An 18,184-nucleotide genomic window follows, 5' to 3' on the forward strand; every position below is an offset into this window, starting at 1 on the left:
GAAATTGTTTGGTCTAAAATGTTCCTTAACTCTTCAATTTTGCCGTAGTGCAATTTGATTTTGAAAATAATAAAAATTGATGGTGAAAATTGAAATGAAAATAAAACGGAAGAAAAAGATGGATGCACGAAAGAAGGAAACCAAATAAAAAAGTATAAGAAATTATAATAGAGAAAAAAACGTGATTTTTAAATTTTAAAAAAGATTTTTCAAACTAAATTAATATAAATAAGGTAATAATATATAAATAAAGTAATAATATATAATAAATAAAGTAATAATATATAAATAAAGTAGTAATATATAAATATTTTTTTTTAAATATATAGAAAATAAAATAAAATAAAATTAATATAAATAAAATAATAATTTATAAATATTATTTTTTAAATATATAGAAAATAAAATATTCTTCCGCCAATGAATTCAAATATAATGAATTTCAATTTCTCAACATTGTTAAAATGCTTCATCCAAACACAAAGTAAATGTAAATGTTTTGTTGTATTTTTTCTTTCTATCGATTGTGTGTGTTTTAGATGTTGAGTTTCTTTCATGTAATTTGGTTTACAATATATTATATGTGCGAATATAAGATTTGGTATGTGAGTATTATTTGAGAAAGAGTTGTACATTCAATTTTAGATTTCTAAGCTCAATAACAAAGGACATGTGTCAAAGTTAAATGCTAGGAAGATATGAAATTTTATGAATTGTGAGTAAATTTTACTGAGAAGTTATATATTTATTTATTTGAATCAGTGAAGATAGAATAATAATGTGGAAATTTCATTTTCAAATACGAAAATTTTTAAAATTTTTATTTGTTGGAGAAATGTAACATCTTGAAAAATTATGATAATTAGGAAAATAAATAAATGGAATTAAATACATATTTCAAGTATAAGATAAAATGGTTTAGTAATTAATTAATTAAAAAAAATTAGATATCATCATATATTTTTATATATTGTCATATATTAATAAGTAATAATTAATTATTTTAAAAATATTTATTAAAAAATTATTATAAGAGATATAATGATTTATTATTATTTATTTTGATTATTTTTCATAAAATTATCAAGGAGTATATTGAGAATATATTTATTGTGTAAATTGTTATTATAAGAAAGATTTAGTTATTAAAGAAAGATTACGTCGGAAATAAGGTGAATATCAATGTATAAGCCAAATATTTTTGTATATTTCTTAAGAGATAAAATATTTGATAATATGAGAATAATTTTAAAAGATTATAGAATGTATGAAAATTATTTAAGTTAGTTTTCGTTATTTTATCTCCAAGGATATTACAAGATCTTTAAAGTCTCATATTTTATTTGAAAGATCTAATGAGATTTTTTCTAAAGAAACAAAACAGAAAAGTAAGAAAAGATATATTTGACATTTTATAGTTATTATATGGATAATGTAAAATCTCTTAAAAGTATATATAAAGTTGTAGTTTCAAATATTCCAATCGAAACAACTCTATTTCATAGGGACCTTAATATCTATGATTCTCACAAAATTATATTGTCAGAAGGGTTCAAGAACTTAAATGGTTCCATTGTAAATGATCTTTTGATGGACATTTTCCCTTCGCTTTACTTTTTTTTGATTACTTTCTTAATGATATAGAATGTGTCCCTGTGCGATGTTTTCTTCAGTCAAAATCGCCTTTCATTGTTCAAGAACATGACCTTTCATCCATTGACTTAAGCTAGAAGATTGGATCATACTGATTCCAAGTTATCCAATAATAATATTCCCTCCATGTATCACAAATCATCTAACTTACATTTAATGAAACTATAATAGATACTCTTAATTTTCTTTCAAAGATACATTATGTCATTTCACCAAATAAAACAATAATGTATACAAAGTAACGTGAATGACAGAATAAATAGAAACTTCTATAATACAAATCATAAGTGTCAAACAATATAAGCATTACAACCATAATGTGTATATATACACCAAACTACATTGTAACAAGGACTTATCTATTATACCCATTCTTTCAACTTGGCCGATGAATGTGTTGGGTGGTAAACTTTTAGTTAATGGATCCGCTATCATTAAGTTTGTACCAATATGCTCAATTGATATATGTTATTTTTGTACTTCCTCTTTAACTGATAAATACTTCAAATCCACGTGTCTTGCTCCTTTCAAGTATTTATCATTCTTTGAAAAGAAAAAAACTACAAAATTATCACAATAATCCTTATTGGTCTTGCTATATTACCAATAGTACCAAACCTCAAAGTAAATTTCTGCAACCCTAATGCTTGAACTGTGGCCTTAAGGCATGACACTAATTTAGCCTCCATGGTAGAAGTGACAATCACATATTGTTTTTCACTTTTCTATGATACCACTCCTCCAACCGAAAGAAAGATGTATCCAAATGTGGGTTTTCTTGAGTCCACACATCCAACAAAATCCGAATCTGAATAGCCAATCACCAAGGTGATATGACTTTTTATATGTAAGCATGTAATCCTTTATGCCTTGTAAATACCTAAGAACATTCTTTGTAGGTTTTCAGTGTTCTATTCCATGATTGCTTTGATGTCGACTCAACATTCATACAACAAAGCTAATGTTTGGTTGAGTACATGTTTGGGCATGTATCAAACTCCACTTATTCACCAGAAATCGACTATGCATCCAGTAAATTTATGAAAGTCGACTTCGAGAGAAAGTTTTCGCATAACTATGGAAGTCCAACACAAGTACAGAAGTCACCTTACCTTACGAATGTCGACTTGCTGTCTTAATGACTTACGGATGTGATTCTTTTAGCTTGTCCACGGAAGTTTACTTCCGGAATTTATCCCTATTTGCCACTTCTGGAAACACTCCACTTATGGAAGTCGCCACTTCCGGACACTTTTCTTTTTTCTTACAAAAGTTGTTAATTCCGAACAACATCGCACTCCGCACACTTTTCTCCTATGGAAGTTGTCACTTTTGGAAATGAAAATAATATTTTACGAATTGTTACAGTTTAATTAACGTATAAATAAGTACGCTGATTTTATTTGTGAAGTGATTATATTAATATTGAGCTGGATTAATCAATTTGGACCTAAATTAATAAGAATGTGAACTTTTGTCATGAAATTAAACTAATAAGAATATGAACTTTTGAATTATTAAATGAGATTTAAAATAGAAATTAATTGAGTTAGAAGATAGTTAAAAACTTAAATAAAGTAATATGATACTTTAGTTTTGAACTATAAAACTGAGTAATCAACACGAGTTTCATTGTAAATTATTTTGGATTGATTTTAAGCATTGCAAAACTTATTTGTATTTTGTACAATATTTTTAATACAAATATTTTTTTTGACTATACTTATTGGTTTAATTATCCCTTTAGTCCTCATTTTGGAGGCAAAATCTCGAAATGGTACCCAAATTTTTAAAAGTCTCAAAATGGTCCCCTTTTTTTGTTAAAACGTCTCACGTTTGTCTTTTCCGTTAAGTCAAGGGTTGACGTCGTTAGAGAGAGTGTCACGTGTCAGTTCCTCGATTTTTTGAATTTTTTTTTTATGAGTTAAAATGCTCTTACTTGCAAGACTAAGAAGATTTTATCTTACTAAAGATAAATTTAATGAACTAAAGTTACTTAGTTTTTATTAAAATTTTAAAGATCCTTTAAAAACAATTTGAAGGCACGGAAACGTAAATATTAAATATCATAAAATCGCTTAAAATTAACTTCAATACAAAAGTTATAACTCAACATAATTCAGATGACAAGAATAATAAAGTTGAGTCAAACTCAATCAAATGCAAATGACTAGACACATCAAAATTTTATATTTATTTATCATCATCGGTAATTAGGTTTACTTAACATTTGATGTGTTTTTTATAAATTTATAACGAGATTAATTTTTTGGATATGAAATAATTATTTGGAGGATATAGATTAAACTTGTGTTTCAGTTAAGTGTCAAAGTTTGACGCTCCTTGTTTCAGGTAGAAAATGTATATCCAACACAAAATGTTTGTGTAGTTTGTTTGTAATTTTGACATTAAATTTACATAAATCCTAAGTAAGTGGGAATGAATAATCTCATATTCTACGATTTTGATGGATCCATATTTATACCTAGAGAATAGTTCATTTGAATGACTAACAATGATAAATTATAACATAGATCGAACTATTTAGTAATTAAAATCTTATCTTCGAAGTAAAATTTGTAAAAGCTATTTATAAATGAGATAGTATAATAAGACTATTTGAAGTAGAATAAGATAAATAAAAAAACGTATTTTACATTCTAGATGCTACATGATAGAGATAACACAAGATATCATTTAGATTTTCTATTAGACCTTTTTTTATTTTCTGTTAGTTTGTTGTGAGTTTTTGTTAGCATGTAACCTTTACCATTTATATATTTACGGTTTTCTACTTTATTCTAAGTGTAATAAGCCTTGTATACTACATGTCTATGTTTAAGATGCCAACTTGTGTGGGTGAAGAGATTAAGAAAATACAATGGAAATTATTTTGGGGATTGGGAACAAAGGATAGAAAAATAGCTTGGGTCCAATGGGAAAAAATGTGTCAAAAAAAAGAAAAGGGTGGTCTTGGGATTAAGGATATCAAATCATTTAACATGGCTTTACTAGGGAAATGCAAGTGGAGACTAGGAACAGAAAAAACAGGGTTATGGAAGGACATAATAGACTCTATGTATAGATCATGGAGAAACCTAAATGATGCACAATGCCCTAGAGGTAAATCTTTGTGGTGGAGAGATTTAAAGAGTACTTGTGGAGGTTCAAAAGAAAGTTGGTTTGACAAAAATATAAAATGGAAAATTGGTTCAGGAACAAGGATAAAATTCTAGGAAGATAAATGGCTTGATGAAACAACACTAATGGAAACATATCCTAGATTATATGCTAATTCAAATATGAAACAAGTAATTTTGGGAGAGTTAGGCCAATGGATTGAAAACAAGTGGGAATGAAACATGAGTGGGAGGCGACAATGGTTTGAATGAGAAAAATCACAAGTGTGTACACTAATGTCACAACTATTTATAATTCAATTAACAAAGGAAAGGGATGACACTTGAGTATGGAATGGTGAAGATGATGAGGTTTACACTACTAAAGATGCCTATATGAAGTTGCATGACAACTCTAGCCATGAAGATAAACACTCTTTACAACATTATGGGCACTTAGGGTATTACCATTGGCCCAATACTTTGGTTGGAAGGTTATACTAAATAGAATAATACCAAGGTACACTTAAGGCATAGGGGATGCAGCTTGGACACCATTTTATGTGGCATGTGTGGGGAGACTGAGGAAACAACAAATCATTTGTTCTTCGAGTGTAAGATAGCAGCTAGAGTGTGGAATATGTGTGACTTTTAGGTAGGAGTTAGTAATGTACACCATAACTAGCCAAGGATACATTTGAAACAGTTCTACCTAGTGGAGTTAAACCAAAAAGGAAATGTGATATGGAAGGCAATGTGGATAGCAATTATATAGTGTATATGGAATCAAAGAAATGGAATTATATTTAGAAAAAAGCAAGCCTGATGTAGAGGAAATTTTATGTATGGACAATTGAGAATGTGGACATGGATAAGGAGCAAAAATGACAAGGAAAGTTTCTCGTATTCTAATTGGTATGTTTGCCCTATGCATTGTATTAGAACATGATTGTGATAGACTCTAAAATAACATAGCTAGAACATTGGGTGCACTTTTAAGCTAGAAAACAAACAAGCCAACAAAACAAACCATCTCAATGGAATAAATTGCTTCAAATAAAGGGCAAAACATAATACATCAAGTATGATAATAACCACACGAGATGGGCTAACTATGAAACAAAAGAATGGGGTTGATGCAAATATGAAAAGATACAATGCAATAACCACACTCAGGCAATTCAACCTAGAGGTTTGCTTTTGTAGAAATTATTATACAGGTGCAAGGACATACATCGAAAAATGTGCTACATGTAGAGTGTATTATCAATGCCACATCAAAGATGCACACTATCACAAAGTGAAGGATCAACATTGATACTCAACAATACCAAATCTGGAGGATGAAACGAAATGCATAATGAGAAATGACAATATGCTTAAGTGTCAATCCATTTTAAATCGGGGTCACATGAATCTGAATAACGGATACAAAAAATTTATTTCGAATGTTATGCGATGCACCACTACAAGTTGTATAATTATGGGCAACACCGGAAAGGACTCATTAATCTTACAAGAATTTCACATTCAAGAGTTGCACCAAATATTAATCTTCAATTGAAAAGGTATGGGTTGCACTGATATATAGAATAAATGCAATCTTTATTATTGAACTAAGAATGGTCAATGCAAGGCAAATCTTAATATGTGAAAACAAAGGATATTTATCATTGTTAGGGCTAGAAATGTGGGAATTTGCTGGAATTAAATGTAACATCCCTATTAAGAACAACAAATATTTTTTGTAAGGGTTGAGACACCCCTAGTGTTTCATATATATACATATATATATATATATATATATATATATATATATATATATATATATATATGTATATGTATATTTGTATATATTTTGTGTGCGTGCTCCTTATCCTTTATCTGTGCATCACACTTTTCATATGGTATCAGAGCTACGTTTGATTTTTGTCAAGAGCATGTAATTCAGCATCCATGGCCTTGTTTTGACAGTCATGTTGAGAAGCTTATTTAAAGGATGATGGCTTGGGCAAAAATATTGAGACAATAAATGATGTGGTCAGTGAAACAATCATCATAAGAAGGAAATAAATGCATGGGATAAGGAGTAGAGAAATGAGCAATGGAAGCAAAAACCACAATAGTATTGATCCAAGTATCAAGGCCTAATTTTATTCCTAAGAAAAATCATGTTAATAGTAGAATGGTTAAATCAGAACTAGTATCATCATCAAGAATCATGACAATTGAAACAAGCAAAGGGAGAAAATAAAAAAAAATAAAAATTAATATTAGAATCATCATTAGAAACAATAGGATCAGATGACAAAAGAATAAGGAAAAACAATCTCATAAAAAACAACATTTCATGAAACAAAAATAGATTTTGAATGAAGATCATAGAGAGCATATAACCTTTTGGTCCTGATTTGTAGCCAAGAAAAGCACATTTCAAACTTCTGAAATCAATTTTATTTCTTCCTCAATGTTAGTATTAGCATAGGACAGGCAACCAAAAACCTTGAGATTTGAAAAATCAGATTTAGCAGGATAAATTAGTTCATAAAGGATTTATTAAGGAGAAATGAATTGGGTTTATAATGTGAACAACAAGTTTAAGAGAAAAAAGATAAAAAAATATTTGGAATCCTTTGCTTGACAAAGAAGAACATTGATAGACTTTTAAATCGTCTCAAGTTTATACAAAATTGATTTCTCCATTTGTGTAGTATAATGAAAAACTAAAGATCAATTATAGGAAGACAAAATGGACTTTGAATGATTTTTTTGAGTGTGTTTTGTGTAGATGGAGGAAACAGTTTTTAATTTTCTAAAATAAAAAAAAAATCGATTTATGTTTTAAAAGTTTGAGATCATAGATAATTGAAATACTCACTCGTGAGGTGCATACACTTCCTTCTATAGCGATTTGTGGTCATCAACGTATGGATTCAAATTGTGAAATGGTGTTTAGAATGTGTTTAATAAATTTTGTTGAAACTGACTGTGAATAAAGTTATTTGGTTATTAGAATTAATTTTAAAACAATGTGACTTAGATTTATATATTTTTATAATAAAAAATTAAAGATAAAGTTTGTTATGTTTTTTTTATTTAACTAAAAAATAAACTAAAACTACTTAACTTTTAATCAATATCAATATTAATAACGAAAATTTCCAACGCTAAACTAAACATGTAAACTTTTATTTTAAATGGGATTAACTTATTTTTCAACCGGATTAGAAAGAATACAAGTAGTAGAAGCCAAACAAACACTTTATATTTTTTATCCATAGTTGTTAATATGATAGCTTTTGTTAGCTTTCGATCTAGTCACTTCTTTCTCCCTCTCTTCCATTTTTACTACTAAAGTCAATATTATTATCTTCAGAAAAGAAAAAGAAAAAAAAAAAAAACAGGCATGATGATATTGTCTTGTAAATTTAGGGCACCCCTTGTGGGGAATATGAAGAGAAATTTGTGGAAAGTGGGAAAAGAACAGTCCTTGGATTCCTAGCTTTTAACTTCACTTATTTTCTATAACTTCGGCTGTGTCTACGCTTCACTGTATGCGGAAGCAACAGAATTGCCCGTTATAATGGGATAACACATAACACTAACTTCTAAGAAAATATAATTTTTTTTATGTAAATTGTGGTACATAGTATTAAAAATGGAGTGGGAATTTAAGTTTCACGTTTCTTAGAGATAAAAAAAAGGAACTCATAAAAATAATATTCATAAATTTATTATTTTAAAATTTTTGGATTAAAGTTGATGACGATTTATTATATAAATTTAACTTGTATTTTATAATTAGTATTCTATCATTTCCTGAAATCGTACACTGATCACATCGTTGATATTTTGACTACACGGATTGTTGCCGTTGCCATGTAAAATAATATACATTCTACAATCATAGGTCAAGTAGTACATAACACGTTCTTTTTGTTCCTTCAACAGTTTTCCCTTGGAACTTAAAATAGACCATTGAAATAGAACACTTTTGTTTGTATTTTGATACAAAAGGTGAAGTAAAACATGTGAGAGTTAACTCAAGGAAATTAAACCATTGTATGGAAAACTCCCCCATGATCACTTAATAGAGAATTTAACTCAAATCTTACAACATTCTTATTATAAGAATATAAAAAAATAAGAAGAGTCAAATATAAGTTTGAAGTGTCTTTGACTTGGAGCAAGAAACATCATAGACTTAGAACCTATTATATAGTCACTAATACTAACTCATTGGTTATCCTAGGCGATGTGGAATTTTTTAAGACATGTTATTTTTATCAATCCAACACACATCTCTCTCTATTATATATATATATATATATATATATATATATATATATATATATAACTTTATTATATCTTAGTTATTAATTTTAAATGACTAAAATAATATTTTGAAACTAAATGTATTTTTAATGTCTAGTATTCATGAAAAATTATTAGATATCATTCTTCTCCACATGTTAATTGCAAAAGTAATGTGAAGGTGTTTCTTTTCCCCACATACCTATTGTATCACCATTACTTTGAATGTAAACAAAAAATATGAAAAATTGTATCGAGTTGATGATTGAAATCAATTAGAGATAAGACAAATTTAAAGTATATAAGTTGGTGAAAACCTTATAACTCATTTTATAAGATTAAGTTATATATAAAATTCACTTCTTAAAATATATATGAAAGTCATCCAAATTTATTAGACCTATCGTGTCATACGCTAGTGAGTTGCTATCGAACTATCTATTAATATATCTAATCTCATACTTGAGATATATATGCCTCAACGTAAGAGTTATTATGAAAATCACATTAACTAAAGATAAAGTATAAAGTGCATCTACAAAATATAAGTGGACGTAAATCTCACTATAAAATTAATTTTGTAGAGTTAAGCTAGGCTCAAATTCCAATGATATCAAAACCATTTAAAACATATTCTTAGAAATTTGTTGTTTGTTATATGGAGATGATTAGGTAATTACACTCAAATGCATGTTGATTTAATGAGGGGTCCATACTGTTAGAATTAATTGACGAATTAATTCTATTATCTGACTCATTTAAAATATTATTATGGGTCTAAATGTGATTTAATAAAATATAAAAGTTTATTGGTTATTGTGGGAAGTCATAATAAAATAAAATAAAGATAAAATAAAACCCAACCTAACTTGATGGACGTTGGTTTATAAACATGATTAAGGTTATGTCTCTAGTCTTAAGGTTCTCTTACAAGAAAGAGAGTGTTAGAGGAGAAATGAAGACAAAGAGATAGATTAAGAAAAGAAAGTTGAAAAACAAAAATTGAAAAACACATTCTGATTGGATCTCTCATGAATAAGGTTAATATCCTATTATGTTGTTTTATGTACGTGAATGTGTGAGAATCATGAATTTTAAGATCCTAAAATAATTTTCTATAATAAATTATTATTGCATGAAAAATGTAGAATAATTTACACATACATGCATGGATTTTAAGCAAATATGGATGGAAGTCTTGAATCCATGCCCGTTCTGAGTTCTGAGTTCTGTAGGTTTCACATCTTAAGAAAAAATATGGATTATTAATCTCTCCCCAAAAGGACCATGTTCTGAGTTCTATAGGTTTCACCTTTGTCTAATTCTCAACCATCAATTCATATGTTTGACAATATACCTTTAAAGTTTTAGTTTATTTCAGCCATATCAACGACACTGTAAAGTTTCTCCAATTACCAGTTCCAAAGACCTACTTTGCTGCGTTCACTGTACTAAAATCCAAAAAGTGTCTGAAACCGGAGTTTGTCTAGCTACACCCCTCAATCATCAATACGCCCTTTCTATCACATTTATTTTCTTTTGCAAACGTCCCAATCAAACAGCTCACAAATTTAACTTCATTATAATCAAAATTAAATCACACATACTATTTAATTCTAAAAATTTAATTCCATGCGGATATAATCCTCTTCTCTTACTCATTTTCAAAACTACAACAACCAAATTCTAATACATTTAGTAACTCGAAAGTTATTTATATCAACATCTACTCCGATATCATTATAACATATTAATTTTTCATCATTATACCAAAGCATTTTACTATTAATATGCTAAAGAATAAAAATGTATTAAGTTACAATTAAGTTTTTGAATAAATGAACGTGTATGTAGTATTTTTAAAACATAAAATATGGTTTTGGTGACGGTTGAAAGTATGTTTTGTATACCAAAGTTTAATTTGAGAACTTAATATATAGCACAGAAATATTAGTTGGCACAATAATAATTTATGTTTCTTAATTAATTAATTAATGATATGTATAAACTTAAGTATATTAAGAAGCACGTGTACACTCACGATTTACTTCTTCAGTATTATAGTTTCTTTCTCTTTTTCTATTTTTTCAAATATTATCAAATAAGATGCGTTATCAAAAACATTTTTGTGAAAATACCATTTTTTTTTTCGTTCTAAACAAGAAATAGTGTGTGCAGTAATTTGGTCTTGTGCATGTATTAAAGGAGTGGCGCCTCCATGCATGCACACTACCACTTAAACTAAACAACAACAACTACTACTATACCTTCTTTTCCTCCTCCATCAACACACACCAATTATGGGTATTAACACCACCATCACCACCACCCTAATTCTTTTCACTGCAACACTGCTACTCTACTTCTCCACCGTAGCCATTGCCACCGACTCATGCGCCTCTCAAAGTGACTACTCCGGAATCATCGTCATTCCCATCTACGGCAACTGCTCCCCTTTCAAGAATCTCTCCGACTCCTGGGACACCACCATCATCGACATGGCCTCCAAGGATCCTCTCAGGGTAGAGTACCTGTTCGGCCTCGACGCGTCGCTCAGGAAAAAGCGCGTTTCCGCCGCCCCAATAGCTTCGGGGCAGGCCTTCGACATTGGTAACTACGTCGTCCGAGTCAAACTCGGCACGCCGGCTCAACTCTTTTTTATGGTCCTGGATACCAGCACCGACGAGGCTTGGGTCCCGTGTTCCGGCTGCACCGGTTGCTCTTCCTCCACCACCTACTCGCCGCAAGCCTCTACCAGTTATGGCGGCGCCGTGGCTTGCTACGCCCCGCGTTGCGCCCAGGCTCGTGGCGCCCTCCCTTGCCCCTACACCGGTTCCAAAGCTTGCATCTTCAACCAATCCTATGCAGGTATAGGAATGACTCTTTCAGGAAGATTGTTTATGATTGAAGAGAGTGGAATTGGCATCCATAGATAGAATGAGAATTAAGCTTGAATCCTTGAACACCTACATTGGTACAACTTGTAATATTACCAACATTGTTCATTGTTTGGATTAACTTAATTTTATAAAATGTTTCAAGCTTCCTTAAATAATAATCTGATAGAAATCTGAAATCTGGGATTATAAGAAGATGGAAATTTGTTTACTTACACATTTTTGCGTAATGCAGGCTCCACATTCTCCGCCACGCTCGTGCAAGATTCTCTCAGGTTGGCCGAAGACACTCTCCCTAGCTACGCTTTCGGGTGCGTCAACTCCGTCTCCGGAGGCACAATCCCGGCCCAAGGCCTTCTGGGCTTGGGCCGCGGGCCCTTGTCCCTAGTTACCCAATCTTGGTCACTCTACTCCGGCGTCTTCTCCTACTGTCTTCCCAGTTTCAAATCCTTTTACTTTTCCGGGTCCCTCGTACTCGGGCGCACGGGTCAGCCCAGAAGAATCCGCTCCACCCCACTTCTCCGAAACCCGCGGCGGCCATCACTCTACTACGTGAACCTGACGGGAGTGACAGTGGGCCGGGTTCAGGTCCCATTACCCACCGAGTATCTCGCGTTTGACCCGAACAGAGGATCCGGAACCATCATAGATTCGGGCACGGTCATAACCCGATTCGTGCAACCGGTTTACAACGCAATCAGGGATGAGTTCAGAAACCAGGTGAAGGGACCGTTCGTTAGCATAGGGTCATTCGACACGTGCTTTGTGAAGACCTACGAGACGCTGGCACCGTTGATCAAGTTTCGGTTCACGGGATTGGATCTCACTCTACCCTACGAGAACACCCTCATACATAGTTCCTACGGTGCGGTGGCGTGCCTGGCCATGGCGGCGGTGCCCAACAACGTGAACTCGGTGCTCAACGTTATCGCCAACTACCAACAACAGAACCTTAGGATTATGTTCGACACAGTTAATAATAGGGTTGGCATAGCGCGTGAGCTTTGTAACTAGCTATATCGTGGTTTTTTGTTACTATCTTGGTACAACGTTTGTTTGTGTTCGTAGGTTGCTTTTCTTTTTTTTACTTTGTTCAAATGGGTGTGGTGAATAAGCCGTGTAGGTATTGCTTGGTTTTGGAGTATTTTTTTTCAAAATAAAGATATGTTGTGGTAGCTCGTGTTTGTGTCGTTTTGTATTATGTATGTATTTAAGGTTAACGACAATCTCGATGTGTGAAGCTAAGAAAGAACACAAGGAACATATTTTGAAGAGTAAATATATTTAGGAAAATTATTTTTTAAAAAGTTTTGTTAACAACTATATTTAATCACCTAAAGAAATCTTTATAACTCTTCTCCAATATTTTATGTCATTAAGTCACATAACATCATCTAATTTAGTTTGCAAAGTTATCTTGAATTTGAGCTATATTTTCATATCTCACTTAAGGAGTTTATATTTGTAAACAACTTATATTTGTTGTAAAACAACTATAGAGACTTGGTAAATAAAGAATATTTGGATAATCATTATTAGAAGTTAGGTGAGACCAATAAAGATCTAAATTGAAAAATGATATGCCTTGATATTTGTTCTGCCTATCCAAGACTTAGATAAGGAATGGGCAGATCTTCACTTGGTAGAACCATGACAAGGCATTATTTGTTGGCTTAATTACTGTTTTAGTCCTCTTATTTGTTAGCAAATTTCAAAATGGTCCTTCTATTATTCAGAGTCTCAATTTAGTTCTCAAGTTTTCAAAAGTGACTCAATTTAGTCCTCAAAGTTAACAGCGTCAAAAATCAATAACGGAACAGTGACATGGCTGTTTTACTCTGGCTGACTTAGAATTACGTGGCCCGTTAGAATTATGTGGAAGGTGAATTGGGGGAAATGAAATTAGGGTTAGTATATTGGAATTGGGATCAAAGGTGAAATAATCTGTCGCTTCTTTGAGTTGGTCTGAGGAATTGGGAGCAGCAGAAATTGCGTTCTTGGGTTTATCATCTGTAATCGCCATCGTGGAGCATATTCCAGGTGAGTTGTTCTTCGAAATTTCGTTCTTGCATTTTAGGGCTTTGTGTATTTTGGGTATAGGGTTTTCAGTTGGTGGGTTTGGGTATAGGGTTTTGATTTGCACACTTGATTGTCGGTTTTTAGTGAACCTTTGTTTAATTTTTTCGATGTTTCGGTGTTGTCCCACCACTTTGACATTAATGTGTAGTTTGTGGTCCCCCTTTAACAGGGTTTATGTATCCTGTCGGTTTGTCGGTGGTATATGTTGTAATAAATGTATATTGGTATGGGTATCTGGTAATTTCACAAGTTTATGATGGAAGATGACAAGTTTAAAGTGGTTATTCACCATTGAGGATATTTCGTGAATGAGAGTGGAATCAAGTACGTCAATGGCCATAGAAGCGAATTATGGTGTGATGAAGACAGGTGGTCTTACTTCGAGGTGCTTTCCATATTGAGAGAAATGAGTTATTGTACCGTCCAGGGAATGGCCGACCTCAATATGCTCATCAGGATTCTGACTTGATAAATATTTATCATAAAACAACGAGTTTTAGTCATAGGCCGAGGTGACAAGCATTTGGGCCGAGGTGGCCGAGGTGACGAGCATTTGGGTCGAGGTGGCCGAGGTAACGACACTTGGGCCGAGGTAGCCGAGGTAACGAGCACTTGGGCCGAGATGGCCGAGGTGACGAGCAAATATCACTGGATTTTAGGAATAACCACCCACATACGAGATTTCAGGAGAGAATAGTGGAGAAGTGGGTAGGTTGGTTAGCTAAAGATCTGGCATTAAAATATAAGTTTAAAAACTGAAGGACTCTATATATACATAAGGGATTAAGAAAAAAAAGGGGTGAACTCAGGAGTGAGAGAGAGAATTATTGTTCTGGTTTGGCCATCATTCCTAGACCGGAACAGTTATATTAATGTCAAGGATCTGTGTTATTCAGTAGGAGGTTGTCCAGTGTTGGAGGAAAGGTTGCGTCAATTTGTTGATGATGTTGGTGCACTACATATGGTCCAAATGGCGAAGCAGCGTGGTGAAGTCCATATGTATGTCATTCACTCAGTATGTGTAGCAGAGGTTTTGTATGCGCCACCTATATGAGAATTTCAGGAAGAAATTTCCAAGGAAAATGCTCAAACGCTTAATGTGGAGGGTTGCTTACTGCACATATCCACAAGCATGGGAAAAGGTTATGTTAGAGCTTAAAGAAGTTAACGAGGATGCATTCAAACATTTAATAGCTATTCCTCCAAGGCAAGTTCCTCCACTAATTACTTAACTTTTTATATACCACAATATGTTGACATGCTGCAAATTTACTAACTTTGAAATTTGGACAACCCTAGAATTTCTTCCCAGCATTCCTACTTGTTCTGGCAGTTCTCATTACAGCAACCTCTCCACATTGACAAATGGGAGACACACCCAACCCCTTCCACCCACCACCAAGAGAAGACACACCACAAATTTCATTGTGTGAACATGAGCAAGACTTACTAGAGTTGGCTTCGGACATCTCTGTTAACAACAAAATCTGGGGCGAAATTAATTACAACAATGTTCTACAGCACCGTAGCGGAGGAGATGAACGAATGCACCGTGGCTGGTAAAAATTTAGGGTTTCATGATTCCCATTTCTAATCAAAGTTAATCATCTTCAACATATGCCACGTCAATTACTTTTGCCTTTTAAAAATGTTGACACGTATTAGTACAATTGTGCCACCTCACTACTGTTTGAACAGCGCTTGTTTAAATTAAACGGTGAGGACTAAATTGAGTCACTTTTGAAAACTTGAGGACTAAATTGAGACTCTGAATAATAGAAGGACCATTTTGAAATTTGCTAACAAATAAGAGGACTAAAACAGTAATTAAGCCATATTTTTTATTAGAAACAAAAGTTAAATAAATATAACAAGATATTTAGAATGTTATAACCCTATTACAAGATTACATAAACACTACATAGGTGTAACTCCATAGCAGTCCAAAAAACTAAAAACATGACAAGGCATGATTTTGTGAGTCACTCCTTTCTCTGTTGGATGGGAAATGAAATAAGAAGGAATGGGCTAATGATTGGAGAAGAAGCAAGAGTTGTCTTTCATTTTTCTAGTGAGTTGGCAGGTGATGATGGGATCCGCATGCAAAGAGAGTTGGAGTGACAAAAAAATAATTAAATCATTAACACTAATCATTTTCCAAATTGTAGCAATATCAATTTAGGCGAAGGGATCACATTGAACTTTTTAAATAAAATAAAGACGGAATAGATGGCAAAAAGAAATTTTAAGGGATGACACTTAATTAACCTACAAATATTGAAGTCAAAATGCTAAATAAGTTTTAGATTCATCACAATGAATGATTTCATTAAATATGTAGTGTATATAATACATTTTACTAGGATAATAAAGTTGTCAAAATGAGTTAAAATTTGTGAGTCAAACCGACTTATTACGGATTTGAACTGGTTGGATTAAAAATAATTTGCAAATCTTCAATCTAGACCAAAAATGGATTTGATTCACTAAGAACCTAACTCACTCGAGTTGAATCCATGGTAATTCAGGTTCGCTCACTAACCCAGACATATAAAAAAAAAACCTTTTTAATAGTCCAATCCAAAAGACAAACACCTTTTTTTTTTTTTTTTTTTTACATTTTGGGGGCAATTGCCCATGCCCATAATAATTCATCCACTCTCTACCTTTGTCTCTTGTTAGTAATTTTTTCCTAAGATGATAAGGTATAATTTATAAATATGATTTAATTTTTGGGATGAATGATTTAATTATTGTCTAAAATGAGAAAAAACAAATTTTTAAACTAGGTTTGAATGTTTTGGATTTTGGTTACATATTTAAACAAGTGTTAGATTGAAAAAAGAGAAAGGTTATAATTTTTTTAACCCGTTTAACCTACCAATCTGTGGCAGATCAAGCTCAAATCTCTTGAGCTCACTAATAAGTGAGCAAGATTGGATTGACTCCCTAAGTGGTCAACCCATGGTAGACCAAACTGAGTAGCTCATTTTGACAATTCTACTTTTTGTTGGGTTTGTTGGGTTAGTATTTTCAATCTACCATTCTCTTTTAGTCTACTTCACCTAACTCATTAAACTAGTGGGACGAGCTAGCACACCGACCAATTTTTTATTTTTAAAATAAAAAAATTAAAAGATACAAATATATAATTGTATTGTAATTTAAATTATTATCATTTATAAATTAAAATTTAGATTTCCATTATTAATTATAATAAAATATTTTAAGATGTAAAAATAAAAATTATTTTAACAAATCTTGTCAACGACTTTTATTGTCAGTAATTATAGTTGTAAGTTACCAATAAGAATATCATTCGGCATTTAGTAATACTAATTGTAATTTAGAGATGATTCTTGTTGATGAATTTACTATCATGTTTATTATCGATGAAAAAATTTGTTGATAAATTAGATTGTGAAATTTTTAGAAAAATCTATCGATAAATTTGAGTTTACTAACATATTTATAATGATTAGGAATAATTCGTCGGTAATTACAAAATTCTTATAGTGGTAGTATATAAGTGAAACAAATCTAAACTTAAAAAACCTAGATGACCTAGACTTAAGTTTACTCTTGTAATACGTCAAAAAACATGAGAATCTTATTTTAAAATATAAAATAATTGGATAATATTATTATTTAAGTGTGTAATGGTTTTAGGAAGATCGGAAGGTTTTCTTGTAAGATTTTTCACTATTGTTTCTATTGCATGATGGTGTTGGCTTTTATTTTTCATTTTGCTACAATGCAAAAAAAAAAAATGGATGTAGTCATGGATCAATTAATGTTCCTTGGATTCTGCTAGATGTGAAGAAATTCAGTTGTCTACGCCTCGTTGAACACGGAAGCACGAAAATGGCTCATTAAAGAGGGACAACACTAATGTCCAAAACATAAAGCGACAACACCGACCAAATTTCATTTCCAATTTCAAGAATTTTTGTTTTTATTCCTGTTAAATTAATTTGTATCTATGTGCTACGTACCCACCCTATTGGAAGACAATGAAGGGATTTGAAGAAGAGGACGAACTATGACTAAAATTACCAATATGTATTTAAATCTACATTATAAAAGTCATTTTAAGTAATTTTGATTGTAATATGATTTTAA

The 18,184-nt window shown here is 31.7% G+C and overlaps 1 protein-coding gene across 1 annotated transcript; it reads left to right on the plus strand.

Moving 5' to 3' along the window:
* The first annotated feature begins 11,317 nt into the window (after positions 1 to 11,317).
* On the plus strand, positions 11,318 to 13,158 carry LOC114193984 (aspartyl protease AED3-like). The gene is made up of 2 exons (XM_028083999.1): positions 11,318 to 11,954; positions 12,219 to 13,158. Exons 1-2 carry the CDS (start codon positions 11,387 to 11,389, stop codon positions 12,995 to 12,997), a joined length of 1,347 nt encoding a protein of 448 aa, XP_027939800.1. The 5' UTR covers positions 11,318 to 11,386; the 3' UTR covers positions 12,998 to 13,158.
* The last annotated feature ends 5,026 nt before the right edge of the window (positions 13,159 to 18,184 follow it).

The sequence above is a fragment of the Vigna unguiculata genome, chromosome 8 (genome assembly GCF_004118075.2).
Source record: "Vigna unguiculata cultivar IT97K-499-35 chromosome 8, ASM411807v1, whole genome shotgun sequence".
NCBI lineage: Eukaryota > Viridiplantae > Streptophyta > Magnoliopsida > Fabales > Fabaceae > Vigna > Vigna unguiculata.